Source organism: Thermochaetoides thermophila (assembly GCF_000221225.1).
Source record: "Thermochaetoides thermophila DSM 1495 unplaced genomic scaffold scf7180000011819, whole genome shotgun sequence".
NCBI lineage: Eukaryota > Fungi > Ascomycota > Sordariomycetes > Sordariales > Chaetomiaceae > Thermochaetoides > Thermochaetoides thermophila.
Window position 1 is genome coordinate 845,938 of NW_006383035.1, and position 26,986 is coordinate 872,923.

The 26,986-nt window shown below is 52.2% G+C and overlaps 3 protein-coding genes and 2 non-coding genes across 5 annotated transcripts; 2 read left to right on the top strand and 3 right to left on the bottom strand.

Annotated features, from left to right (window-relative positions):
- Positions 1-1,197: 1,197 nt before the first annotated feature.
- Positions 1,198-4,646, bottom strand: CTHT_0049790 (uncharacterized protein; the record flags this gene model as incomplete). The annotated part of the gene is made up of 3 exons (XM_006695268.1): positions 1,198-3,976; positions 4,063-4,328; positions 4,389-4,646. 3 exons carry the CDS (start codon positions 4,644-4,646, stop codon positions 1,198-1,200), a joined length of 3,303 nt encoding a protein of 1,100 aa, XP_006695331.1.
- A 2,452-nt stretch (positions 4,647-7,098) lies between these two features.
- On the bottom strand, positions 7,099-7,198 carry CTHT_0049800. Its single transcript has 2 exons — positions 7,159-7,198; positions 7,099-7,136 (listed from the first exon to the last, which is right to left on the bottom strand). It is a non-coding gene; the product is annotated as a tRNA-Ile (tRNA).
- A 5,855-nt stretch (positions 7,199-13,053) lies between these two features.
- On the top strand, positions 13,054-13,127 carry CTHT_0049810. The gene has a single exon. It is a non-coding gene; the product is annotated as a tRNA-Val (tRNA).
- Positions 13,128-19,465: 6,338 nt separating this feature from the next.
- Positions 19,466-20,684, top strand: CTHT_0049820 (uncharacterized protein; the record flags this gene model as incomplete). The annotated part of the gene is made up of 4 exons (XM_006695269.1): positions 19,466-19,867; positions 19,926-20,098; positions 20,181-20,584; positions 20,644-20,684. The coding sequence occupies 4 exons, from the start codon at positions 19,466-19,468 to the stop codon at positions 20,682-20,684; spliced, it is 1,020 nt and encodes a 339-aa protein (XP_006695332.1).
- A 918-nt stretch (positions 20,685-21,602) lies between these two features.
- On the bottom strand, positions 21,603-21,974 carry CTHT_0049830 (uncharacterized protein; the record flags this gene model as incomplete). The annotated part of the gene is made up of 1 exon (XM_006695270.1): positions 21,603-21,974. One exon carries the CDS (start codon positions 21,972-21,974, stop codon positions 21,603-21,605), a length of 372 nt encoding a protein of 123 aa, XP_006695333.1.
- Between the last annotated feature and the right edge of the window lie 5,012 nt (positions 21,975-26,986).

The window sequence follows — 26,986 nt, forward strand, 5'->3', positions numbered from 1 at the left end:
GTGTTCTGCAGGGCAACGCCCAAGTATATACTCCCATGCACTTTTACACGCTTTCAACATTTGATAGAAACTGTTCTTTCTTGAATCAACAACTTCGCCATGTGTTGCTCCGAACTTTTTATGCCACAAGAGTCGGACTAACTGTTTTCTTACAACTCTGACACCTCTATCTGCTCTTCCAATGGCTTAGTCGTTCACCGCACGGTACCCTGCTGGAATGTATCAGCGTCCACTATTGTAATCTCATTAAAAGGACAGAGACAATTGGCCAACAGCGTCTTTTGAACATGACCTTGTCTTTCGGGGAATGAGATAGACAGCGACATTAACAGATATACAGAGTCCTATGCAGCTTGCCGCAAGTACAGTATGCGATGAAGGCTTTGCCGTGCTGTAAGTGTTGTCACCTGCCTAAGCTATAAACACTTGAAAGGACATCCGGCTTGCGGGAAGAAAAGCATCCTCATCAGCACTTAACGTGCTCTAGACAAACTAGTTGCATGACCGTGACCTGGAGCAGAGGGGCTGGAGAAACTTGGAAGGAAAGGGTAAACTTGGTGTCGCGCTTGACATCGAAGAGGGATGTTTAAACGACGAGGGTTCGCGGACATACTGGGCTTCATTGATTAGGCAAGCGAGGGTTCAGTGAACTCAAGAGAGTTCTACAAAGTGATAGAAACTCTGAATGAGGTTGTAAATATTGGTAGATACTCTTGCATAGTCACAAGCAAAGATGTCACAATTGCCTATGGCAACCATCTTGTTCAATCGCCACAGATTACGGGACGCTATCTGATCTAGCACTACCGTTGCAAACGAGCGACTATCAACCATACCTACCTTCCACAGGAGGTTCAGTCTCCAGCCGAAGCCAAAAGCCAAGACCTCCTGCATCAGAGCATCATCATTAACCCCAGAATCCATTCGCTGGTAAACAACTCCACCACTTCCAGAGACAACCATTAACCCCACCATCAGCCCTACAAGCACGCAAGCCACAACCATCTTCACCCCCACACTGTCGCAGCTGGGCACCGCCACATCTTTGACTTTCTCACTCTCAACACCAGCAACGGCGCCAGACCAAGAAAGAGAGGAAAAACCGAGATCCACAAACCGGACACCGCAACCCATCATATCCGCGTTCAGACGACGTTCAATCTCGGCTCTCGCCCGGGGCTTCCCGCCCCTTCTTAGTCAATCCCGTCCGTTAGCAGCGATGCGAGCATTCTTATCTTCGATAGCACCGCTAGCGGCGACAACGGTATCACCACTCTCGTACCCGCTGGTGAAGTAGTCGCCAAAGACGCGCTCCTCGATATCCAGATCCTTCCAGGACTTCGCACCGGTGCGCTTCTTGGCCGCCCGCCTAAGGTAGACGCGCTTGCCCCACTTCCAGGCTTCGACGCCGGTGAAGAAGAGACCGGCGCAGATGAAGACAATACCCCACTCCCAGCTGATTCCTGAGTGCTTGAACACCTTGTGGTTGATGACGGGGATGTAAAGGGTCGGGAAGAGCGTGATGAAGCCGATGATAATAGCCCAGAAGAGGAACTGGTTGCGCCAGACATCGTAGAACCATTGGGTGAAGTATTTGGTGGAGCCAGGCTGCATGCGGAAGAAAGAGCGGCGCATGTCGACGAGCTCCCAGGCGAGGAAGAGGGCGAACCAGGTTAGGCAGGCGAAGGTGGTGGCGCGGGCACGGAAGACAGTCTCGCAGCTCTCGGACCAGGCGTCGTTGCAGTTGCTACCGAGATTACCCTCGCCCCAGGCGTAGACGCGGAGGACGAAGCTGCATAGGCAGAGAGCAGCGATCCAAATGCCGTAAACAACCATGTCAATCAAGAACTCCTTGGTGAAGATACCAGTCTTAAGGGATTGAGGAGGACGACGCATGATGTCGGGAACGGCACGCTCGAAGCCGAGACCCATGTCGGGCATGCCAGAGGTGACCATGATGATCCAGACGATCTCAACGGGGGCAAGGGCGAAGACAGAAAGGCCAGAAGCATCCTTGAACACCAGACCAATAAGCAGGGTGCATGCCTGGGCAATGTTCTCAGCCAAGACGTGCAGGACAAACTTCTGAATGTTGTCGAAGATACGACGACCCTCCTCGATGGCAGCGACGATGGAGGCGAAGTTGTCATCAGTAAGGACAATGTCGGAGGCATCCTTGGCAACATCGGAGCCTGCCTGACCCATGGCAATGCCGACGTCGGCACGGCGAAGCGAAGGAGAGTCGTTGACGCCGTCGCCGGTCATCGCGCAGAACTTACCACGGCGATGGAGAGCTTCAATCATGCGGACCTTAGTGCTAGGAGCGCAACGAGCAATGACCAGAGGAAGCACGGGGAGTTTATCAATCTCCTCGTCGCTCAGGGCATCGAACTCGCCAGCAGTCATGACCATGCATTTGGCCATTTCGGCGCTGACACGCTCCATCTGCTTAGGAAGGATGCCGACTTCCATGGCGATGGCCTGGGCCGTCGCGGGGTGGTCACCAGTGAGCATGTGAACACTAATACCAGCCTCGTGGCATTCCCGGACGGCAGGAGCAGACTCGGGGCGCGGAGGATCGTACAGACCGATGAGGCCGAGGAAGATCAGGTCACGCTCGACATCATTGCGGTCGGTGTCCTCGTTGGCGTGGAGGGACTCGTCCAGCTTGCGGCGGGCAAGAGCCAGCACACGCAGACCAAGACCGGCGAACACTTCCATGTTGCGAATGACTTGGCTACGGAACTCTTCGGTCATGGGGCTGACCGTCTGGCCCTCGATATCGTTGTCATCAACAGAGCGATAGTGGCTGCAGACACGGAGGATCCGCTCAACAGCGCCCTTGGTGAAGGCATGGTGCTCACCGGTCGGATTGTGCTTCATGATGACACTCATGCGCTTGATATCACTGTCGAAGGGGAACTCAGCTACGTCGGTCCATTCGGCATGGTCGACGTTCACTTTGTTACGGCGGTTGGCGCCGAAGCGGCTAGCAAACACTTGAATCGCGATCTCAGTGGGGTCGCCACGGGCGTGCCACTCTCCCTCTTTCTCAAAGACGGTGGCAACATTGGCCAGGGAAGCAACATTGAGGAACTGCTCGAGACGATCCTTGCCATTAGCGATGAGATCGGCAATGGTTTGGATGGTGCCTTGGTGGGCGTCCTTCTCGCTGTCAGAGCGAGGGCGCCAATTGATCTGATGTGGCTCGCGGGAGTCGAAGCGGATGTTACCCTTGGTAGGGTTGAAGGGCTCATTCGAGGTAAGCTCAACGGTGTAGGTACCAAGACCAGGAATCCAGGCATTACGAGCGACCATCTTGCCCTGGGTAAGGGTACCCGTCTTGTCACTGCAAATGTCGGTGACGGCGCCGAGAGCCTCCAGAGACTTCAAGTTGCGGACAATGACGTTGCGCTTAACCATACGCTTGGTGCCGGCAGCCATGGTAATGGTCAAGACCACAACGAGAGAAGCGGGAATCATCGACAGGCCAGTAGCAACAGCGTAGATGATGACCTCCTGAGTCGTATGGAACTTGTTGGCGGCCAGGACAATGATCGCGCACAGAACGGCAATGCCAAAGAGAAGCATGGCAAGCTTACTGAGCTTGCGCTGCAGGGGAGTGCCGACATTGACGCCAAGGAAACGGCCAATGGCATCGCCGAGGGTGAGTGTGTAGGCCTCGAGGTAGCGATGAGGACCAGCCTTGCCATTAGGCTTGCGCTTGACAGGACGCACGCGGGACTCCTTCTGATTGAGGGCCGACGCAATGGCCCCGATCTCAGTGAAGGTACCGGTAGCGTAGACAATGCCCTTCGCGCGACCCTTGGTGACAGTTGAACTGCTGTAGGCGACGTTGAGGCGGTCGCCAGGGCCGGTGGCATCATCGAAGACCAGGTTCTCGCGCTTGCGAACGGGCATCGACTCACCGGTGAGCAGGGCCTCGTCCGTCTCAAAGTTCTTGGCCTCGATCAGCCTGTCAGAGTCAGCGACCAGTCTTGTGCCTAAGCTTGTGCCTAGAAGGGGGAGAAGTGAAGATTTGGGAGGGACAAAAGAACATACCGAATGTCGGCAGGGATGGTATCACCCATTTTAACCTCAACCAGATCGCCAGGAACAACCTCTCCAGAGGGAATGACGATGGTCTCGCCGTCGCGCACGACGTTCGCGGTAGGCGAGCTGAGGCTGCGCAGAGAGTCCATGGTCTTTTCAGCCGTGTACTCCTGGAAAAACCCGACGACGACGTTCAACAGGATGACAGCAGCGACGACGCCGCCCTCAATCCACGACTTGATGCCGAAGCTAACCGCCATTGCGAGAATAAGCACCTGTCACACGGGGGAAATATGAGCATCTAGCGAACGTCGCAGGCGGGTGCGGGAGCTCACCATGGTCATGGCGTTAGCGATCTGGGCAATGATGATCTTGATCGGCTGCACGCCCTCCTCCTCGCCCAGATCGTTGCGACCATACTGCTGGAGCCGGACGCTGGCCTCGTGCGCACTCAGGCCAGAGAGCAGGTCGGCGTCGAGCTCGGCGGCGACTTGCTCGAAGGTGAGGGCGTGAGCCGGGCGGCTCAGCGGGCGGTTGGATTGGCCCGAAACATGCTGTCGGGCGCCCTTCTTGGGGTCCCCGCTCTTAGCCATGGCGCCGAAGAACGGGCACTTGGGGGGTTGACGATGGACAGACGGCTCTTAAATAAGGCTATTATTGTATGGGATGTTGAATGGGATCTTGACTAAGTTGAGAAGCGCTGGTGTTGAGCGACAGCTGTAAGTGTCCGCAGAGGACGAGCAGACCGTCGTGTCTTGAGCTGTCGACGCAGTCGAGGTATGGGTCAGAAGGGCGACCGACAATAAGGATAATGGGAGAGAGGAAGCAAGCAGTCAGCGAGTCCAGATGGGATGAAGTGCCACGGTGGCGGCGGTCGCCGGCGATAAGTACTCACGTCGTCCAGAGGACCCTCATTCTGCCGGGCGTATACTCTTTACGTCCTCTCAGCGACGGATTGTTCCACATACGGCACGTCCTCCACGCCATTGGCTTTGTTGCTCCAACGCTCGCCGCTTGGCTTCCTGTCGCCGGGCCGGATGTCTCCGGCAGCCATGCCTGGTCGCGGTGGACATCGATGGACGGGCGGACAGCAGTGCCCAGCACTTCGCTTGCCAATCCCATTTGTTGTCGGCGATTGGCGATTGGCGCAGTTCCTGCCCGCTGCAGCCCAGTGCAGGAGCGCAGGACCCAAGTCCACCGGCATTCCAGGATGGCATCCCGCAGAAGCTTCTCCATCCTCGTTCCTGTTCCACTTCGCTGCTCCTGCAAGCAGCGTGCCCAGACGCGCCTAGCGTGCCTGCACTCTGCCTCACGGGTTGCTGACCAGCCCACGGGTGGGAAACCGCAGGCTCTGATTTGCCCGTTGGTGAAAGTGAATCCCGAGTTGCAGGGCAGGCGCGGTCTTGGCAGGCCAAAGTCTTTGGTGGCGGTTTCTGAGCTTCGGAAGAGTGGAGAACCCTCACCTTTTTTCCGGCCCTCAAGCAAGCGGAAAGCTCAGGAAAGCACAACGATACGGCAAGTTGCAAAGTCTCCCGGCAGTCGGCACGGCCCCTGTTCTGTTCAATTGTAAACAGAAACGGGAACCGGCATCTCTTGCTCCTAATTGCTCATATCTGCACATCATTCCGGTCGCCAATTGGCATTTGTCGGCGACAGTGGCGGATGTCGTCATGGTAGTTCAACCACTGTCGCGTGCCCATGCCGAGGAAAGACGTTGATGGCAAAAATTCCCAGGACTCGGTAAATCAGCCCTGGCCAGCTCCTCCCTAGCCTGTCAAGCGTTGCCCCACCCACGTGGGCCGCATTGTCTCTGTCTCTGGAAGGTGCGATCAGCAGGCGGCTGCATCTGCGAGTCTGCAATCTTCGCTCCGCAACGCTGCCATTCCTGCTGCCATACTGCAAGGTCGAGGTTGCGTCGACAAGACTCTTCGGGCCCGCCTGCAAACCAAGTGCTGTGGGCCGTCAGCGATTGCCCGTCCCGATGCAATGTTTGTTTATGCAACTTTGGAAATGAATCCTCAGCACAAAAGCAACTTGCCTACTTCTCCATACATAACATGTACATACAAGAATACACAGCTTTCGTACCGTGTGCGGATGCACGTAGAAAACTGTTACCAATCCCCCGAGTCTCCGTACAACTTGACAACACCTCTTTTTTTTTCTTCTCACCGCCCGGCTGCACGTCAACCCAATCGCAGCCGAGACATGCCCAAAACACCAACAATGGTCGCAGACAGACGAGCAACTAAAGCCAGAGATGCTACAAGCGCGTCGTGTCCGGCTCTTCCACATATCTGACGCATGCATGCCAGCTGCAGTGACACTTAACTATCAAAGTTTAGCATCTTAATGTGGGGTTCGGGCCCGATAACGCTGGGATATCCGTTGATCCGGCCATGACAAGAAGGATTCTCAAATAAAAGGCTCGAGAAGGCTGTAAAATTTAGAAAAAAACAAAACAAAAAGACCTCGGCCATCAAATGTCCCCGCCCAGCTATTGGATTGACGGGACTTCCCAAATCCCGAGAGACGTGGTTTAACCTGCAGCGTGACGTCCGCCTGATGTGTGATTCGCCTACAACTTTTCGCGAGCCCGGCCCCCAGGTTAACACCTAGAAATGCCGGTCTCACAAAGTTTTATTGTCACGACGGCTAGAGCCCAAGATCCCGGAACTTGGTATCATGCAAAATCACCGTGAAGGCGGATAAAGTGTCGCAACGCAGCCGCGTCCTTTTTTCCCGCTCCAAGCCGAGATCGATCGCAACCGCGGGCTCCCAGCCAACCCTAACCCCGCTCTTCGGGTTTCCAAAAATTTCTGCTGACGACGTTGCAAGCAAATCCTTCAAGCGGCTGACGCCACCCCCTCCTCCCTCCCCAACTTCGGACAAAACTCTCGCATCTTAACGGTTAACCAGCCACAAAAAGAAGCAGAAGCTCTTCTTCCCTGATACCAAGATGCTGGCTGCCTTAGCCCAACAAAATCCCCCCGCTCAGCAGCGAGAGAAGTTGTGCGCGGAAAATCGCGCAAAAGTTAAACGCGTTGCCCAATAACAGGATTGAACTGTTGACCTTCGCATACCATGTACAGGCCTCGGGGAACCGGTATTAGTACGACGCTCTAACCAGCTGAGCTAATCGGGCAGCCAATGCGATTTGATTTGTTGATAACCGGCTCTGATATAGAGAAGATGAGAAATGGTCGAGCGGTCGGTGTAAAGTTGTTAGGCCCGAGTCAGGATCCAGGGTTAGGAACTAAGCATGAGGCTAAACTCCTAAAGCCCAATATTGAGCCCTATAGCTGTCAATTTTCATGATGCATAGAGTTCATATCGAGTAGATGACTCAAGCTGCATTAGTTGCTTCAAGCTCAACTCTGGTCCAGACCAGGCAATCAATGCCCTCAACCCTTACCCACGGGCCGCAGGCACATCTGCAGCTCCACACGATACTGTATTGTATTGTATTTGTATTTTCGGCCCATCTCACCCTTGAGGGTCCTTGGTCGTGCCTACGACGGCGGCGGGCAAGAGGTGATATGGGCTGCCTAAACTACATTATATACACGCGGGAAAAACCCAGAAGGGGGGGAAAAACGGTGTGTTGCTGTAAAGGGATATCATAAGGGAAAATGGGGAATGGGGTTAAGTGGGGAGAATCCCGGGGATTTGAACATACAAACTAGACAGTTCTGAATCTGGTCTGATTGTGAGTCGCTGGGGGTGCGAAGGTTTTGGGGGTGTTGTACTAAGCGAGGAGAGGAGACAGGGCGGCGTAGGGTGGGAATAGTTCGCCCCGTCTGTTCATCTCTGGCGGAGTCGTGAAGCTCGAGTTGTACGTTCCTGTTCTCAAAAAGTTGGTGCGAGTGCGAAAAGGCTATGGGGTCCAGACGCCCTGCCATAGAGTTATTGAAGAACGAAAGGGGGCATCTCAGGAAATGGCCCTGGAGGCTATTGATCCACGAGGACAAGTTCTGATCGCACTCGGAGGGTTGTTGAACTTGAGATGGCACTCCAGGAAGTCCCCGCGTCCAGATGCCTCCACGACTCATCTAGCCAGACGCTTTCTGTCGAAGAGAGCGAGGAAGGGTTAGACTAACTCCACGATACCATCAGGGAGAACTCCCAGTAACCTCATGCTATCAGGTGTGGGTTGATCATACCAGTTGTTGTCCTTGTTTTTCCCTTCACATCTTTCTGATCACTGCTAGATCTGCACATTTCAATCTGCTACGACCAACCCGCTCAGCAACTACCAAGTGCCATCTACTTATCCAAGTTCTGAACACTCTTCCCCCAGATGCCGGCTTGTTATCTAAACCAAAAGACAGATTCACCTTTTCTGAAGCTGATTTTCATATGATGAGACTTCACTGCTTCCTAACAATATAGAAACCTCCCCCAGAATACCCAGCCTGCTATCTGGCAGCAGTCTATTCCGATTCCTTGTCATGAACTTAAAGTTTTTTTTTTTTTTTTTTTTTTTTTTTTTTTACAAAGAGGATCTGGAAACATGTGGATGAAACGTTTAAGACATTGAGCCGTCATATGTTGAGTTCTGCTGACGAGATCCTTGTAATGCGCTATTAAAATACAAAACCTACGGAGTGGGGAAAGATACTGGGGTGGAGCGAAGACTCTTTTGACAACATACAAACGATTATGATCGTCGACGGTAGTGTAGTGTCGGACACGGAGCAGGTGGCAGCGTACCTAGCTACCCAGGCCATTCTCCCTGCCGGAGCCCAGGAAGGGTCCCGCCTGGCCTGGCTCGGCCCCCGAACGGGGTGCCCTTAGCCTTCCTCAGACACGCTTGGGAGCTCGTCCGCTTGGCAGCCCGAGCCATCACCGAAGGCTGCATGGTGCTGGGCTTTTTCCCAAAGCTTTCAAGCAGGCAACTGTTGTTACTTTATCGAAACCTGGCAGGAACCCTCGGTCATTGGCGGCCTATATTACCCTATTGTCGACCTTCGACAAGGGAGTGGAGAGGTCGATGTTTCTCCCATGCGGGTTTTTCCTCCGGCGTCTCCTGTAATTAATATATCTTAGATAGCTCTTGCCCGCCGGCGCCGTGGACACGACTTAGCACCCTTAATGGTGAAACGGTCGGAAAATAGAAAGAAATAAATAATTGAATCCAAAACCCTTAACAGAACATGCTTGGAAAGCCAGCTTTATCCCCATGTCATTCGTTGATTTATGTTGCATGAAGCCAAGGGGTTATAAATCTGCTTTCCTTTCTCTTTTTGGTGAGAGCGTGACATTTCTTGTCTTCTGCTGTGGCTGTAGTTGTGCCAATCCTTAGTGCCGTTTGCGTGAGCATACTATGCTCACAGTTGCAAAGGCAAACCCAGCAGAAATCCATGAGTAATCCTGATTGAAGTTTGTCGTCAATTGTTCCTTTGGGTAATCAATCATGGGTTGCAAGTCCAGCACATGCCCTGACTTCGTACACCCAGTCATCGAACGCTAAGACTAATGAGATTCACTTCGTTCCTTGCTGCGAATGGAAGGTTTGCATCAACTTCGACTTGGGTTTCCCCCGACCTCCCTCTTCCGACATTAATTACATCGCTTCGTTTTATATCTTAAAACTCACATTGTTCCAGTTTTGGAGTCCCCCTGATCAAATCTCAGTCCATTCTCTCAGATAGCCTGGATCTTTCAGAGATAGATGGTATGACAGTGGCCAAGGACAGAGATAGGTGGAACTCTTTTTGGGGAGCTCTCCCGGTGGAATAATATCTCATTGTATAAGTCTCTTTGCTACCCCATCTACACACCTCAGTCTGCTTTCTTCGCAGTCAAATCTTTTGCTACCATAAGTTTACATGACAATTGCGATCTGGAGAAATGAAACCACAACTTCCCTTTCACCGTTGATATACGACTTAGAAAACTGGTAACCACCTTTCTTGACGAAGACATCAGCGACCAGAACATTGTGGCTTTCCCGCTTAGTTCTATCCCCACGGAAGACAAAATAACCAAGGTCTTCACCCCATGGCGCCCGCAGAAGCTACTCCATATCACTACCGTCCACACCGGCCTCTCCGGTTCAGCTGTAAAATTCCGACCTTTCCTTCCTTCGGAAGTACTATGGAGATAACAGCATCAGCTTTGAGAAGTGAATTCGCGAGTTGTTGAGGAAATTGAGCTCCATGGGGTCCAACGACCTGGGGAAAGAAAAGGACAAATAGTGGGCTGTTCAGAACGATCCGGAGCTCTTTGACTTTAGTAAGGGACACTGAACGGCTGGCTACCGTGTCCTCCGGGAATTGGCGTCTCATGAAGCCTGTCATTGGTATTACGACTGGAAGACACAAGAAGTACAAAATGGGCCAACTACGGCAGGTTTAGTTTCTGATCCCACAGATGACTTAACAACAACCAGTGGGCGTAGGCAATCGGGATGGCAATTACTTTGCTTAATTCTGATGAATACTTGGTTGCGGTTCGGGAAAACGCGTTGGAGTAAAAAACCAGATATTAGTTTAGGTATTTTGTGACAAGAAAGGGTATCCAATCAGAAATATACTCATTGAGCCGGATATAGTATATAGCATCAAGGTAAGATTTCTTAGACGTATAACGTCAGAGCGGCTGTCTGCAGAAGCACTGGAAGCGCGAGCCAAGTACCAGCCTGATGGAGACATTGTTTGCAGGCGGATGCCCGTTGTTAAAGGAGAGCAAAAGAACTCGTGAGCTATTAGCTGTGCGAAGCAGTGGCCGACTTTTGCCAAGACTGTCGCGTCTTGTTTTGGTGGCGCAATCGATATTTTGCTCGGACACTGGCCTACCACAGGGCTCCTATGGTTCCCGATCTTGTTCGTTTTTGCATTCCTTGCCAATCTTAACTCCCTCACAATAGGGCTCGTCGTTTATCTACATGGATGACCACGTACAACTCTCGTGGAGCAAGCACCCAGTACAACTGGCCTACCACGCGTTCCTTCCGGTCGGCCCGGGGGCTTGGCCTCAGGGTTGACCCAAACAAGACGGAGGTCCTTTTTATTTCCCACCCACGGAGCTGGGGCGAGGCATAACAGGATAGACCGCGCAATGATCCCAACCAAAGTCGAGGGAACGCCCTTCTCGCCCAGCAAAGTTTAGGTAGCCCATAATCACCTCTTGCCTGCGCCATCGTGGGCACGATCAAGCATCCTCAAGGGTGACACGGGTCGAAAATACAATCCAATTTAATTCAATTCATTCTGTCAAATGGTTAGGCATATCGCTGGACCCCAAGCTCAGCCCTTCGACACAGGCGGCTTCCAGGGCGTCGGCGACGGCCTCGGTGGCGGGCCTGGTCAAACGCCTATCCAACATGAGGGTTTTGGATTTTCCCTCCTCAGCTGGCTCCAATATCTTCAATGCAATAGTCACCCCATCTCTCCTGTACGACATGGTTCAACTCGATACGGACCCAACCAGGGCCGGAGTTAATGACCGCCTAGTCGCATCCAGGCTCATGTCGGTTTGCTCGTCTCTCACCAAAGTAGCGAATGCGGCACGGAGAGAGATATTTCTGGTATGGAGGACGATACCAACCACGTGACTCTGGTGGCTGGCTGGTCTGTACCCCGAGTATCTGCTGAACAGGGAGCGGGCACGGTGGAGGAGCCGTGTCGAGATGTTGCTGGCCAACCACCCCCTGAAGGTTAGGTTTGTCAGACTCCCTTACCGCGGCTGGTCCTGCTTACACCAGGCGGCCTCTGGCATCTTGTGCGGCCTCAATGGGAGCCCAAGCGCCCGGGCATTAGGGCGTGGGTCGGTCTTCCTCCCGGTCCCCCTAAGAGACGCCAAGTGCCTCCTCCAGACATGCGTGAGTGGTGACAAGCCAACAAACCCCTTCGGCCTTTGGGAACGGGCACTCGGCCAAACCCTTCCTCGAAAGGGTCTCCCAGCAATGCTTTCCCCGCCGACTGGCGGAAGATTCGAGCCACGGTGACTTCCTGGAGTACCGCGTGCGGTACAATCACCCTTCGGAGGCCATTAAGTAGTGCCTCTATCGTAGGGTTGTGACCAAAGGCCACTTCTTGTTCTGCCCCCTTACCCCTTTTAACAATACGCTCATTGGTAGGCTGATCCCGAGGGCCTTCTGGTTCTCCTTCCAAATGTTCAAGACCAGTTCCTCCCAGTTCGAGCTCTGAGGGCAAGCTTGGGACGCCGCTACGGGGCAACTTGTCCCGACCTTGCGGCTCCTCCTTTCCCCTTACACACCTGCTTCCAAGCCCAAGGAGCCGATCAGCCGAGCTCCGACTCGAGGACTCGGTGTCAAGTTTAAAGATCCACACCCCCGGGGGTCACTCAGCCATGAGACTTCCCTCCTCGCCCATGGCACACCACTTCCTATCCTTCTAAGTTCACGTCGGTTTCTCCGGAGCGGGTTTCCTCCCGACATTACCTGTATATGTTCTATCTAGGTAGCGATTGTCCGCCGGCGCCGCGGGCACGAATTAGCACCCTCAAGAGTGAGCTCGGTCGAAAAATGGGATCAAATAAAATTGAATTAAACCAAGATATCTAGATAGGCCTCTTGAGATGGGTTTTGAGAGGTTCCAGGCCGCTGGACCTGAGAGACAGGAGTTCTCACAAAGTCAGAATGGTTGCTGTGATCACCAGTTGAGCAGACAACTGTTTGTATTGTTGACTGGGGAGCTAATCTAACCCAATGGCCCTACCTGGAATCTATCTACGTCTCACTACATCTTATATACCCCTATGGCTTCCTTTGCTCCTTCCTCCTCTTTGGATGTGTCTTTAATGCAACTCTCCCTGCTCAGGATGTTGGAGCCAGCATAAGCGCGCAACACTTCGGAGGACAACTTCTGGAATTCTTTAGTAAGATACATCAAGTGCATGCAGCATTCTTGAAGCAGGTTATGCCGCTCATACATGGGGAACATGTGAGATTAGTGATGTTGACCCCTGATACTTGCTGTGCTACGTACGTGAATGAAAGTGCTCTTCGGTAAGACTCAAGAAATGACAGTAAATGGTCCGATGGTGTAGTTGGTTATCACGTCAGTCTAACACACTGAAGGTCCCCAGTTCGAACCTGGGTCGGATCAGATGCCCATTGAAAAATCACGAAGCAACCCTGTGGGGTTTGTTTTTGGTAAATTTTGCCCCTTTGGGTCCATGACAAATGGAACAGATGGGACTTTAAGGTGCTCAGGGTTGGGGTTGTGTGTGCACCTCAGTACAAATGTTGCTGTGGAAACTCCATGTTGACTAACCCCTGATAGCTGCAAGACGTAATTTTAAAAGCAAACCCTTACCCTTCACGAAGATCGAGTAATGCCCACTTTGCTGACTGAATATGCAAAAAGATGTCCAAGCTTGTGATCCAAGCAGGATGATGTGACCACTTGGCTCAACCCCTTGCACCGGTATTTGCCGTTAAAAACGAGCCGCATCATCCAACCGCTATCTGCCCAAACTCCAAAAGCCCGCCGCCAATTAAGAAGAATTCCATTTTTCGACCTACCCCACCCCTGAGGGTGCTAGGTCGTGTCTACGACGACGGCGTACGATAACTACTCAATAGCCTATATAACACCGGGAAGAGCTCGCACCATGGCAAAACCGGTGTCACAAGGGGGAAGGCATGCTGGGGGTTGTGTGTCGTGGGTCGGGCGGTTGTCACTCTCGCGCAACCCTGGGGATATGAATCTCCAGTTCCGACACTGACTTGGTCGAATCGGTAGGCGAGGTCGCCCCCACGCCCGCGTAGGGCCGGGGCTGGGGGCACGGAGGGGAGCGGGGAGCGGGGGGCGCCATGTGGGATGGGGAGCTTCGCCGTAGTGGCGTCCCAGGCCGGTCCCAGAGCTCGATCTGGGAGCCCCTGGACCTAAATAGTTGGAAGAAAGACCAGAAAGCCTTCAGGTCCAACCCACTGGCAAGTGGATTGATAAAAGGTGGCGAGAGGGAAGGAGAAGAAGTGGCCTTTGGACCCGACTCTGCCGCAGGAGCATTCCTTTATTGCCTCAGGGGGGGTCGTTGAACCGCACATGGTGCCCCAGAAAATCTCCGTGGCCGAGGCCTCCGCTAGTTAGCGGGAGAGGCACTGTCGGGAGAAGCTTTCGAGGAAGGGCTTTGTTATGTGCCCATCCCAGCGCGCCGAGGGATTTGTTAGCCTGCCACCACTCGCGCATGTTTGAAGGGAGCACAGTTTGAAGGGGGCACACGTCGTCTCTTGGGGGTCCAGGGGAGAGGCCGAGCCACGTCCTGACTCCCGGGCGTTTTGGCTCCTATTGGGGTTTGGCTCCCAGGCCAGAGGCCGCTTGATGCAGACGGGACCAGCCGCGGTAGGGGGGGGGGGGTCGGGCCAGCAACATCTCGACACGGCTCCTCCACCGTGCCTGCCCCCTTTCAAGCAGGTACTCGGGGTATAGGCCAGCCAGCCACCAGAGCCGTGGGGTTTGTATCGTCCTCCACACTGGAAATATCTCTCTCAATGCCGCGTTTGCGATTTAATTGACGGACGATCAGACCGACATGAACCTAGAGGGGACTAGACGGCCGCCAAACCCGGCCTTCATTATGCCCGTGTTAACTGAACTATGCCATACAGGAGCAAGGGGGTGGCGACCGCGTTGAGGATGTTGGGGCCAGCCGACGGGGGAAAACCCCACCGCCACCAATTATCCAAAACCAAAACCCTATTCCCCAGCATCCAATTCTTAAATCTCTTCAGACGACGCACTCCCCTTACTTTCCTCTTTCCTCCTCCATCCCATCCAAAAACATTGTTCACGGATTCACCTCCGTCCTCCCCCATCACAAAAAACATCCTCACTCTCTCCACAAAAGCCTCCCAATTTCTCGGCCTGCGCCCCTGTCCCGCAAAGTCCTCCCCGCCGTCGAACCGCCCAATCAGCTTCCCAACCCACCTCAATCGATAACTTTACATCCTCGTCACCCCCTCTAGCTCAATCTTCTCAACCGCTCTAACACGTCCGCCCACATATTTCCCGGTTCCACCTCGACCTGGTCCAACCCTACGCGCTACAGACTGCGGTCAGATATCGCATGTTAGCTGCAAGTGACCACGGTGTGGTCACCGTTGACCTATCTCGGTCAGCCCCGGCTCCACTGAGGTCAGGTGCATACTTGACCTCATATAAGAGCCATTCTCATCCACCCTCACACATGTGTAGTTTAGAAGGTAGAGCGTTGTTATTCTGCGGCACCCATTGTGCTTGACAGATTCTCTCAGGCCCGGGTGTTCTGCAGAGCAACGCCCAAGTAAATTCTCCCATTCACATTCACCACTTTCTTATACATCCATCATCGCATCTTGGACGAACTGCCCCAGCACGCCCCGCGTGAGGACAGACACGCCTGAGAACCCGAATTCCTTTACTTTTACTAACCGCGGCAGGGAGGCAAGTAACAAGCTCACGTCGTACCCCTTGGCATAGAAATCGCCCTCCCCCTCCAGGGCATGCGCCGACCGTGGATCTAGAGGCGCCCCCCGGGGGGGGGGGGGGAGGATGCTGTCACGGTCTCGAAACTGTGGCGAGTGTGTCGGGACGAAGGCGTAGAAGCGGGCGAGGGAAAGGCGCAGGGAGCGGAGGGAATATGAAGTGGAGACGTGCAGGATAAAGGTGAAGTGGGCCTGGAGCTGGGCCTGGCGGGCACGGAGCTGGATGTTGCGGGTCACGGGCCAGACGTCGGAGTTGAGGGAGCATGGCCAGAGGTTGCTGACGCAATTGCAGCAGGGAGGGAGAACGTGGAACGTGATGAGAGAGGCGCAGGCAGTGGTTAGGTCGGGCCAGAGGGTTTGGGAAGGGGAAATGGAGAGGTGGGGGTAGGAGGTTTGTCGTCTGGTGGTGGGAGCTGGGGAGAGAGCATGGCGAAGTTAGTGTATATGGGCATGATACCGATTTCGAGGGTTTCGAGACGAATGCCGGCACGGTACAATGCATCGGGAGCTCGGATAGCGGGCGCACGCAGGCTATCTCAACGTCGACCTAGCCCGTCACCCAAATGAGCTCGATCTCGTCCCAGCCATATGCCCTGGAAAGCCAGGACACCACGAATTTGCCAGGTCCGTGTGCTTCTCGCGCCCTATAACCCTCCGCTCGTAGTTGGTCGGGAACAGTACGGGGGTTCTGGGCATGCATGCCACGAGCTTCGCCAGCTCGGTGATGAACTCTCCGCTTTCCAAAAGCTGGAACTGTTCCTTGTGGAGGGGGCGTAACCGTGCATGGCTTGCTTTGAGGAGCCGCTTGCAGCGTGTTTCGAACTTCCTCCTTGGCTTATACTCGGTATTATTACCTGCTGGACGTCCAGGGACTCGGAGGATTTTAATCATGACATGATTCATCCTGTTCAAAAGATGGTCAAGTTCTGAATGTAATGACTGATCATCGCCGGAATCGTCAGCATCGGCAAAGTCATGTAGCCACTTTCGCTTGCTCTCCATATATAACGCCAGGGACCTCAGTGATTCCCTTGTCTTTGGCAGGGCTCCAGTATCGATAGATGATTGCCCCATTGGTACTCAGCTCTCTCGGAACTCTCCTGAAGACAGTGCCATCCTTAACGAGTGTCAACGTATCCGCAGAGGACCAGTTAACCGGCGCCCTGCTAGGGTGAGGGCCATCTCCAGACACTCAACGGACAACCCACCTCACCCCGGGTGCGATGTTCACTCCACTATCATCCCCGTCGCCCCCTCCTCTGTGGGAGGTCCCATACGAACTCCGGACCTTTCGCCAACCCAAGTCGGATACACCATTGTTGTGGGATATTAGACATATGCTAGCTCCCTAAAGGTCATCTCGGCCAACGTCCAACTCTCCCTCGCGAACACAGATGGAGTGTTAGAGCCAGCAGCAAGAAGGAAGTGCCAGGTTGGCACACGGACTGTCACACGAACACGGCAGTCCAAGGAAAATGGGTCTGCCTGACTGCCAAACACAAGGGACACCGGAGATAAAATGATTGTGAGCGGCACAAACCTGTGGTTGACCCCAGGAGATATCTGGTAGCCCATGACCGAAAAGAGCGAACTGGATGGCCGAGAAAATTCTATAAAGGAAGCTAGTCGGACACAACGGAACTCTCTTGGTTTCTTCTCCCTAAGATGTCATAATTACCAGTTATGCGCGAGTTTGGCATGTGTCCAAGGGCGAGGGGTGTCTGTCCAAATATCATTGGTTTGAAAAGACTCAAAAGAGCGAGATGGCTAATTATTATCCGCCACAAATGACGAGCGCTGAACTGAGAGTCAGTTTACCAACTTGTACGATAGATGGCTAGTACGACGCCGATACAAGTATGCAGGCAGTTGTTCCTTTGGATTGGGTGTGCGTACAACAGGGTCACGCCAATTTCTCTGACAGAAGCTGGGACTTGCCTTTCGAGTATGCCGTCTCCATTCGGCTGATCAAAGAGCCTTATGGCGCCATGGGAGATCGCTGTTACGGGAGGCTTGCGAGCTCTAACGTTCCAACTGTTCTTTCTCTCGTCGATACCAAGAAAATAGGGCGCAGGATCCCATTTCAGAAAATATATCTCTTGATGGAGCGCATAGAATATTGGAACACCAATATACAGCGGATGTCTTCGTCCAAAGATCGCTTTTCCCAAGAAGTCAACATTGTTTGTCGTTCTATCCGGACTTGACAACACAAACGTCGCATTTACTCCGGGTTCCCGTAAACCGAATCCAGGACATCAAACACAACAGCACAGAGCTACAGGAAACAACACCAACCTCCATAAGGTCATTTTCAAAATATTTCATGTGGAAACAATGACGTATTTTCCATGCTATTGATCTGGATCAGCTCACAGACATCATCAAGCAAGGTATCGGGACCCTGAAAATCTGCCTTCAAAGTTACTGTGGATGTGGTTGAGTGAACAGCTATCTGTCACATTGAGGAAGAGATAAATGTTATTAGTTCACAAAAGAATGATTTGGCGCCTGGCCGGATACGAATTCGTACGCTGGATTGGCTCCACGAGCTTAAACCACATCCGGAAAGAAACTTGGAGGTTACGACTATGCAGAGCAAAACATCCGGCAGAGTCCTCCGAACTGCAGTCAAGTGCAAGCCTGATGAAAAGGTGCGTCGGTATGTCTTGCACATCGACGTCTTAGCGTGAACGGATTGTTCCAACAGAGGGCATGGTGTCCAATGAGCGCTGGGTGTTGGATGTATAAGAAAATGGTGATGTGGATGGGAGTATGTACTTGGGCGTTACCTGCAGGAAACGCGGCCCTGAGGAAATCTGTCAAGCACAATGGGTGCCGCAGAATAACAACGCTCTGCCTTCTAAACTACACACGCGTGAGGGTGGATGAGCATGGTTCTTATATAAGGTCAAGTATACACCTGACCTCAGTGGAGCCGGGGCTGACTGAGGTAGGTCAGTGGTAACCACACCGTGGTCACTTGCAGCTAACACTGGGGGAAGTTTGGATATTTCACGATCTTGTTTGATGACATGTATCGTAGAATTAGGCTCGAACGTGCGTTCATCATGAGAAAAGGGATGAGATTGTACCTCGGGATTGTTCAAACTAAGAGTAACAATTTTGTTTGTTTAATACTTCAAATCTAATGCAATAGCTACATCGCCCTCGATCCATGGGACCCTTAGTTTGATGCAAGTCCTCTTCAATTGTATTAAGTGATGTCGTTTTATATCTATTGACATAAATCTGCCATGTATGTAGTGTGAAGCTGCAGTATGATGTGAACCGTCAGGACGCTGATATAGAACCGGACTCGTGGAAGGCAAGCTACCTCCAGGTTTCGATGCCTTTTGAGAAGAGCCCCCCCCCCTTTTTTTTTTCCCGCCCGGCATTCAGCGAGTTACCGGCTAATGGCCCGACAACAAACACGGCAGAGGCTCTGCCGATAATCTCGGCAGATGGAGCAAGACTGCCGGCAGATACATTGAGCGCAGCAACGGTCCTTTGGAGAGTTGCATGAAACGGTTCTTAGACGCTCCATATGAAGCGTACGCGGCCATGGTATAAATGGCAGGCAACAAAAAGAAGAGCCAAGGACCCGGCTCACTAACGAGACAGAAGTCAAGCCCCAACACAATTGGTCCATGCCAACCCATATGTCGCACAGATATACTAGGTTTGGGTCAAGAGAAGCTCCATATTGCGCTGTGAATAACCTAGCCAATGCTGTTGTGTGCAGGCGTTAAAGAAAAGGAGGACGGCAAACAAGAGATTCGGAGATCTCCCAGATATTTCACGCCCACCAATATCTGCAATGGCCATTGCAGACGGATAATGGCAACTCCCACGGTAGAGAGTGCTAAGCAGCCCTCTGATATAATCTCCCATCACTCCTCCCAACCTTGTCGTAAACCTCCCTCCTGCTCCCCATCTCCCCAGAGTTACCAGGCACTAACCGACCGATTCCGCAAAATGAAGTACCTCCCACTAGCTCTAGCCTTCACAACTCCAGCGCACGCAGCCCTCCGCTTTGGCTGTGCGACCGTCTCCATCCAGCGTCTGGACCCGCTTGTCGAGCCCGGCCGCATCCCCTCGGCACACCTGCACCAGATCGTAGGTGGCAATGCTTTCAACGCGACTATGGAAGGGGACATCGCGGAGAAGGCGACGTGCACGACGTGCACCTTCTCAGAAAACTTCTCCAACTACTGGACGGCCGTGATGTTCTTCAAGCACCCCAACGGCACGTACAAGCGGGTGCCGATCATGCAAAACACGGCTCTGCCGAATGGGATTAACGGGGGCATGACGATCTATTATACGCAGCATGACTTTGTGTCAAATGGGAAGGAGAAGATTACTGCTTTTAGGCCGGTCAGTCATGAGGATTTTGTGCTGTGAGAGATGATGAGCAGGTACTCACTAAGAACAGGGCTTCCGGATGACGGTCGGCAGCCCGACCTACAACGTCCAGCCCGGCGGGCGCGGCAATCCCGGTCTGCGTTTCGTCTGCCTCGAGAACAAGGGCACACGCTTCCCCGAGCTCGCAACCTTCCCCAGCCGGCCCTGCCGTGGTGGTATCATGACAGTCCATCACTTCCCTGCGTAAGCTTCTCTACCAACCCCCCCCTTCCTTTTTTTTCTTTAACCCAACCAAAACCTTACCTAACCCTTTGCACCCTCCCAGCTGCTGGGACGGCAAAAACCTCGACTCACCCGATCACCAATCGCACATGTACAACACAGTCCGCGAGGCCTTCACCCCTGCAGGTCCCTGCCCTGCCTCACACCCCGTCCGCGTCCCCCAGCTCGCATTCGAAACCCTCTGGGACACAACCGAATTCAACCAATGGTGGCCGGAAGACGGTTCCCAACCTTTCGTACTCTCCTACGGCGATGGAGGCGACAGCTTGGGTTACGGGACCCACGCGGACTACGTGTTTGGCTGGAAGGGGGATGCGCTGCAGAGGGCGATGGATAGTGATTGTATGTTCCAGGGATGTGAGAATGGACGGCCATTAAAGAGTCAGAGCGTAGCGCAGATGAATGCTTGTCGGGTGAAGGATTTTGTGGGCGAGGATATTGATAGCTGTGAGTTTCCTGGGAATCTGAAGAGGGCTGGGGTTGAGGATGACGCTGACATGTCGCAGGGCTCAAGTACCTCCCCGGTCAGGACCCAGAGAAGCTTTGAAGTGGGCAAGCTTGAAGATACTGAGGGCTGGGGGGTGCTGAGATCGTCTTGTGTGCGATGTGCTTGTTTGGGTCATTCGTTGTCTTCCCGTCGTTCGTCAGCTCTGTTGAGGGTCCAGTCTTCGCTCCTTGACATCTGCTCGTTTAGTTCGTGTGACTGAACTTTCCATTTGCCGTTACGCTATCATCTATCGTCAATAATGCAACGCTGTCAGAAAACCATCTTTTTACTGTCCAGCCGAGCAGGACGCGCACGGAACAAGACTCATCATTGACTTCTATCTACGTGTCCAGCCGTCTATCCGTTGGCAGAGTCCAGTGCTTTTCTAGTAGCCTAGCAGCAAGCCTCCCCTGTGATAGGTATTACAAACGGCGTTCCATTAGAGTCAATCCAGCATCTCATCCATTCTCAACGGTTAACTGCCGTAGCACCGAACCCAGCCTTTCCTCCTCGCCATCATAACCTAGTGGTAGCATGACATACATACCAAAAAAAAAACATGCGCCGAAGTATCCAGTAACAAAAAAGTCAAAAAAACGTTTAGAGAAGACAATGCCGCCGAGTCATGGCCGTTGTCATGAAATGCTCCTTTTTGATGCCGATGCCAGCCAATGAGCAGAAGAACTCTTGTGTCGTCATAAAAGAATAAAGAACACGAATGGATGGGAGAACGGGAGTGATCAGTCATGGCCAGACGGCCACGTACAAGCATGGTACCGCATGTACGCTACCGTGGTGACTGTCCAACGGTGAACGCATTCCACGTCAGTCACACCATTGGGTAGTAACCTCTTACAAAGAGGATGCTTCTAGACCGCCAGATCGAACTTAAGAGTCCCCTGATCTCGGGATCCAGCAGTTCGTGTCCGCCCATTCACCCAATGAACAAACCAAAACTCCCAAAGATGTATTTAAAATTCACCATCTGCCGTCACCATTAAAGCTCACCCTCTTCTTCCTCCATGCTTCCTCATTAATGCTTGGCATCCGCCCAACAACCCTCGGCTCAGGCTTGACATCAGCTGACCCGAATCCGGGCATGCTCGACCATCGGTTCAGCTTCTTCTGGGGCAGGCTGTTCGATGCGTATGATGACGCCGCTGTGCTCGAGGTCTTGGAGCTGCTAAAGGACGAGCCGGTCGTATTGGGCGACTGGTAGATGTATTCGCCGTCAACATAAATGGCATTGGAGACAAAAGTCGAGCGGCGGTGGCGGCTACGGGTGTAGCGCTTCTCAAGGCGCAGGAGTTCCAGCTTGGCTTGGATGCGGTCGATGATGTTGAGGCCCATTTTTGATGTGGTTATCAGGGATTGGGTATCAAAGAGCTCACGTTGGCGTGTATAGAAGCGTTGTCCCCAAGTTATAAGGAGCGATAGGAGTGTTTTGACGGAGGTTTCCGTTGTTGTCTGTGGTCGGAGCTTGTTGGGGTTATCCCGTTGATTATGGTTTCCAAATCGAGACTTGGAGCCGGACAGTCGTCGGCGATCTTGCCGAGAAAATGGGTGAAATGTTTCAAAGAGAACGGAGAGACAATGCGGGATCGACGTTGATTGCAGAGCTCGGGCGGTGCTCTTTGTCTATTGTGACGTCGGCGCCGAGGGGCAAAAAAAAGGAGCGGAATGATCGGGTCAATGACAAGGCGATGACAGAGGGAAAGGAGCGGCACAGGGTCGATAACGACAGCGGCGTATCGGCCCAGATATCTGAGAAGCGATCGTAGGGTTGCGTTGCACGGCTTGCGTCAAATGCGACAGCGAGCAGGTTGGGAGAGGAGAAAAGAAGAGGAGGTGGTAGGTGGTGGTGGAAAAGAGAAGCGAAACGAGAGACGATGTGACCTTTGAAGGGGAGGAGCCCACTGCTAGCCCCATGTCTCCACTTTCAAGCACCATTCCCGGACGAGCTAGAAGTGGTGGAGTCGGTATACCAAACGACCTCCCGGTTGGTCGATGCGGGAGAAGACCCCACTTCAACCTCGTGCAGCAAAGCGGGCTATTCTTTCCCGAGGAACCGGTCCCTCGAAGAGCGTCGATGGCGCGCTCCTGCCTTTTAGGCAGCTTGGCGCTTTTGGGGGCCTGCTACCTTGTGCTTTCCCCTGGGGATCGCAGATGGCCTTTCTGCGCGAGCGCAGCCAAAGTGGGGGGCATGACAGGGACTCCTTGTGGCCGAGACGCTAGCGCCTCGTTTGGCGCGTGCGCCATGCAGCAGCCGAGCACCGATGGGGTATGGCTCGTCCGATGGAATCTCTGCCCTTCCACTACACGCATCGCACCATTGTCGATACAGCAGAGTGAATGTCGCCAGCAGCGAAATCCTTTCAAGAGTGTCTTCCTTTCTTTCGCTGTCGTCATTCTGCCCTCAATTTTCTTCACACTTGATAGTCTATGCCGGCAGCATCGAATTGCATGTGCTACTGTGGGCGCGAGCTCGACAATTGGATGACACAGCGCTTCTTCGCTCCAATCGCTTCTCGATAAGCCCCGCGTTCGCGATCGCGAGCAACTTGAGCACAGGCCACCTTCGCTCTATCTTGGACCCTGCCCAATGTGACGTTTTCATGCGATCCCCTGCCAAGTCTCACGCCGGCCGAAACGCTTGGTGGATTCTTTCAGCTGCCATCCTAGCTTCGAATCGGTTTCTAGACTGGTCGATGAGAAATTGCTGGCTTAAAGGCGCAGCCCTGAATTTTGAAGTCAACGAGGGCTTGTGTTTGAAGTCTCCCATGTTTTTGCGCTTCCGCGCTTTCCTCATGTCCTCCAACAACCCTAAGTATCTTAATAATGAGTATGATCCACCCAAACAATGTTTCTGCCCTTACGCTGCCAACTTGACTCGGGAGGGGGGATCGGTCCGCAGAGCCACGAGGGTCTTAAATAACCTGAAAACGTCTCCTGGAGAATGCAGATCACTTATCGCCCTGTTGATGAAGCACGCTCTCGACGAAACATGATCATCACATGGTTGCTCTCTTCAGTAGACCTCTTCTTGGGTTCTTCGTGTAACGTCCACCGAATAGTGAGACGAAGACTCAGCTTGGCTCTACTTCAGCATACGTACCCCACTCGTGAGGAAGATACTTAAGCGTTCCTCCGATTATTCCGAAGTCTCTCCTTGCTCATATCTACCGGTGATCAGCTAGCAATTGATTAAATGAGTACAGCTAGTCCTCGGGAGGCCCAAACTATGATAAGCGATCTCCAATGAAGAAAATGTTGCATGCCACAGCGGTTCTATATTGAAAGATGAGATCTCTTATGGGCAACATCCAATTAAATCACTTACTCCAATGCAAAATATTATCCTCTAGTACTTTGTCACGACATAATCTCATTATCCTAAGCCCCTCAGCATGTTGATTACAGTAACAGCTGTTTCTCATATTCCTAGTTTTGAGGTTCGGAGGGCACATCACATCACTAGTACATGGACGTCAAGCAAGAGCCATACAGATCCTCGGTAGGTAGGTCTGTCAGCAAATTCCGCACTGAGGGCCGAAATGGGGTACTTGGACCCCGCCATGATCACATGACCTGCGCAACCTCTATCTTAGTCAACATTTATTAACATCCTTCGGGAATCATGCAGTTGGTCATTGTTAAGGGTAGATAAAATATATAGGTCAGCTTATTTCTCTCAAGATTATTCTATCTCATAGAAGCTATATAGCCTTCACTCCTAGGAAAGTCAAGTGCCAGCAAACAGCGCACCCAACCATTACACAACGTGTAGTGATAGCAACGGTCATAACGTTCTATTTACAAAGTGCTATCTTATCTACAAATTACCTGAGTTCAGACGTGGTAGTAGTACCTGACTAGCGAGACCGAGATAGAGGATAAGTGTTAAGAGGTTTTTCACGACGATCAGATTACACATCCTGTGTATCATTCCCGCCCTACATGTGCAATAATGTTATGGAACAAACTCAGAATTGACACTACAAAGTCAGCTAGTACGCATACAGAACACATGCGGTTGTGTCATGCCAACTTTAACATCCAATCCCATAACGCTCTAATACTAGCTAAGCCTATAATTAAAACTTCTTATCCTATAGCATAAAGAGAGCTCTCCTGAGTTTCAACTCACATAACAGAGACCAACAAACGATTACCAGCTTGCCGTATTTGCTGAAGCGGAGTCCGAATCGTACTTCCACCTTTGTCAGCAATTGCCGGAGGATAGTACAACTTCCCCTTGATTAAGTCTTGCTCTATGGATTCCTTACGTCGTGGCTGTTGACGATCTCCACGGTTTCTTGCATCCCAATACTGTATAAACTGAAATGTCAAGCTAACGGTCAGCTCGAAGTAGAAGGCTGAGTACCAGATGCCGATTAAGCCCGAGATGTGGACGTAGAAGGGGAGCCGAAGGAGTTCTGTGTGTAACTGTGCTTGAGCTGGCGAACCCTGGTGCTGTGGGCTACGATGAGAAGCGTTTGATTTTATTGATGCGGGAGCCATTGCCCAAGCTGGCATCATTTACTCTTTTTATGGGCAGGTACCGGATAGGGCAAATCAGGTTAGGTGGGTGCCTGTGCCGGCGAGGATGGTGCTTGAGGAAGGGAAGCAGGGGAAACGCTGGCGGGGTTTACGCTGGGGATTTTTCATGATGTGTTTAGCAAGGCTTTTGAAGCGGGAGTGATGGATCTGCCTTGATTAATCGCATCGGCGACGAAGAGATATGGAGAGGATTTTGAGGGGGAAGTAGATGTAAGGAGGTTGGTGGATTGTGGGCGTGCGTACTTGTGAAATTGATACGGCCGGGGGTTATGCGGATGAGCTCTTTCTGGGTCACTTTGTGGTCAGTTCTAACGGATATATTTTCTCAGGGTCCACCGCATGTTATGAAAGCTACGATCCGGTGCCTGAGGGGTTTGCTCCGCCGGGACACGCGTTGTGTGTACAGCGCGATGTCATGGGCAAAAACTGCCGTATGCCGTGGCGACCGTGCGGGGTGGCATGGAAGATCGCGGTGGCGAGGAAAGTGTTGGAGATAGTGATAAGGAGGATGGAGGTGAAGGAGTATAAGCGGGAGTTTGGGTATGAGTCTGCTGGGAATCGGGCGGGTTGGAGGCTCATGCTTCAGCTGTTGGATAGGGTGACTGTGGGGTGTCTTGCGTTTTAATTATGGACTTTAGACTCGATAGTAAGTGATTAGAAGCATAACCAGAGTGTATCGTCAGTATACCTGCCTATCCTGCCTGTCATCCCAAAGTTCTCATTAACTCAACTTGCAATACACTAGAGGTTTATGACAAATTTGTCTTCAACGTAGTTTATCACACTGTCTTTGTTAAAACAACGAACTCTTATTTTAAGGAATCAAAACTAGGCAACTAGAAATACAAGTCTTGCAAATTTAGATTTTATAAGTACTAGAAGTGATGCCACTGAATTTAAAGTTGGAAGAAGTGTTGACTATGTGGCACTGAAAGCAATATCAAAGTGAATTTCGGCAAATCACATTCAAATCCCAATCATAGAATGAGATTCTTAGTCACTAACTTGTCCTCAACAAGGTTAACAACCAGCATACCGCTGCATCATCCCGCCGTCTCTACCACCCAACAGCCCAAGATGCCCTTTAACTGAGATGCCATCTCAACCTCAGGATTCGCTGTCGCCTTCCTCTCCTAACCCCGCCTGCTGCTGTTTCCATATCCTCAAGCATTCATCATCTCCCTGTAATAATCGGACTCGAATGGATAAGGCGGCCATTTAGGGACGAATCTACACTTCCCCTACCTGACTTCCTCAAGTTTGACCCAATAGCCCTGCTTCTTTAGGTCTAACAACATTTCCTTCCAGGTACACCATGGCATTGATGGATCTGTTGTGGCTTTCTCTATCTTGAGCTCGAGCTCTGTCTAGAAGAGATATCTTTAGCTGAATCACGAAAATTTCGTGCGTCATCTTGTGCATCAATATGCGCTCGGGCTTATTGGCTGCGCCTAGTATATCTGAGATTTGAAGGTCCGTCTGTAAGAGAACGGCCGTGCGATCTTTTGCAGTTGAACCCCTGATGGCGATGTGGTAAACTCTGGTGACTGCTTTGTTTGGAAACATCTGGAGTTTTGACGTTAAGGGCCCGGGCTACCTTTGTTGATATGCAGTTATTTGACTGGAGCAGCGTCCTTAAAAGTAGGTAAAGGAGGTATGTCATATTCACCTGGATAGCAACACGTGTCCCTCAGTCCAGCCTGTCTTCCATTTGGACACAGGCCTTTCCCAAAGGCCGAACAAATGTAGATAAGTGAAGTTGAACAACACCAGACCACCATTTGATTAGCGCCAGCATATTC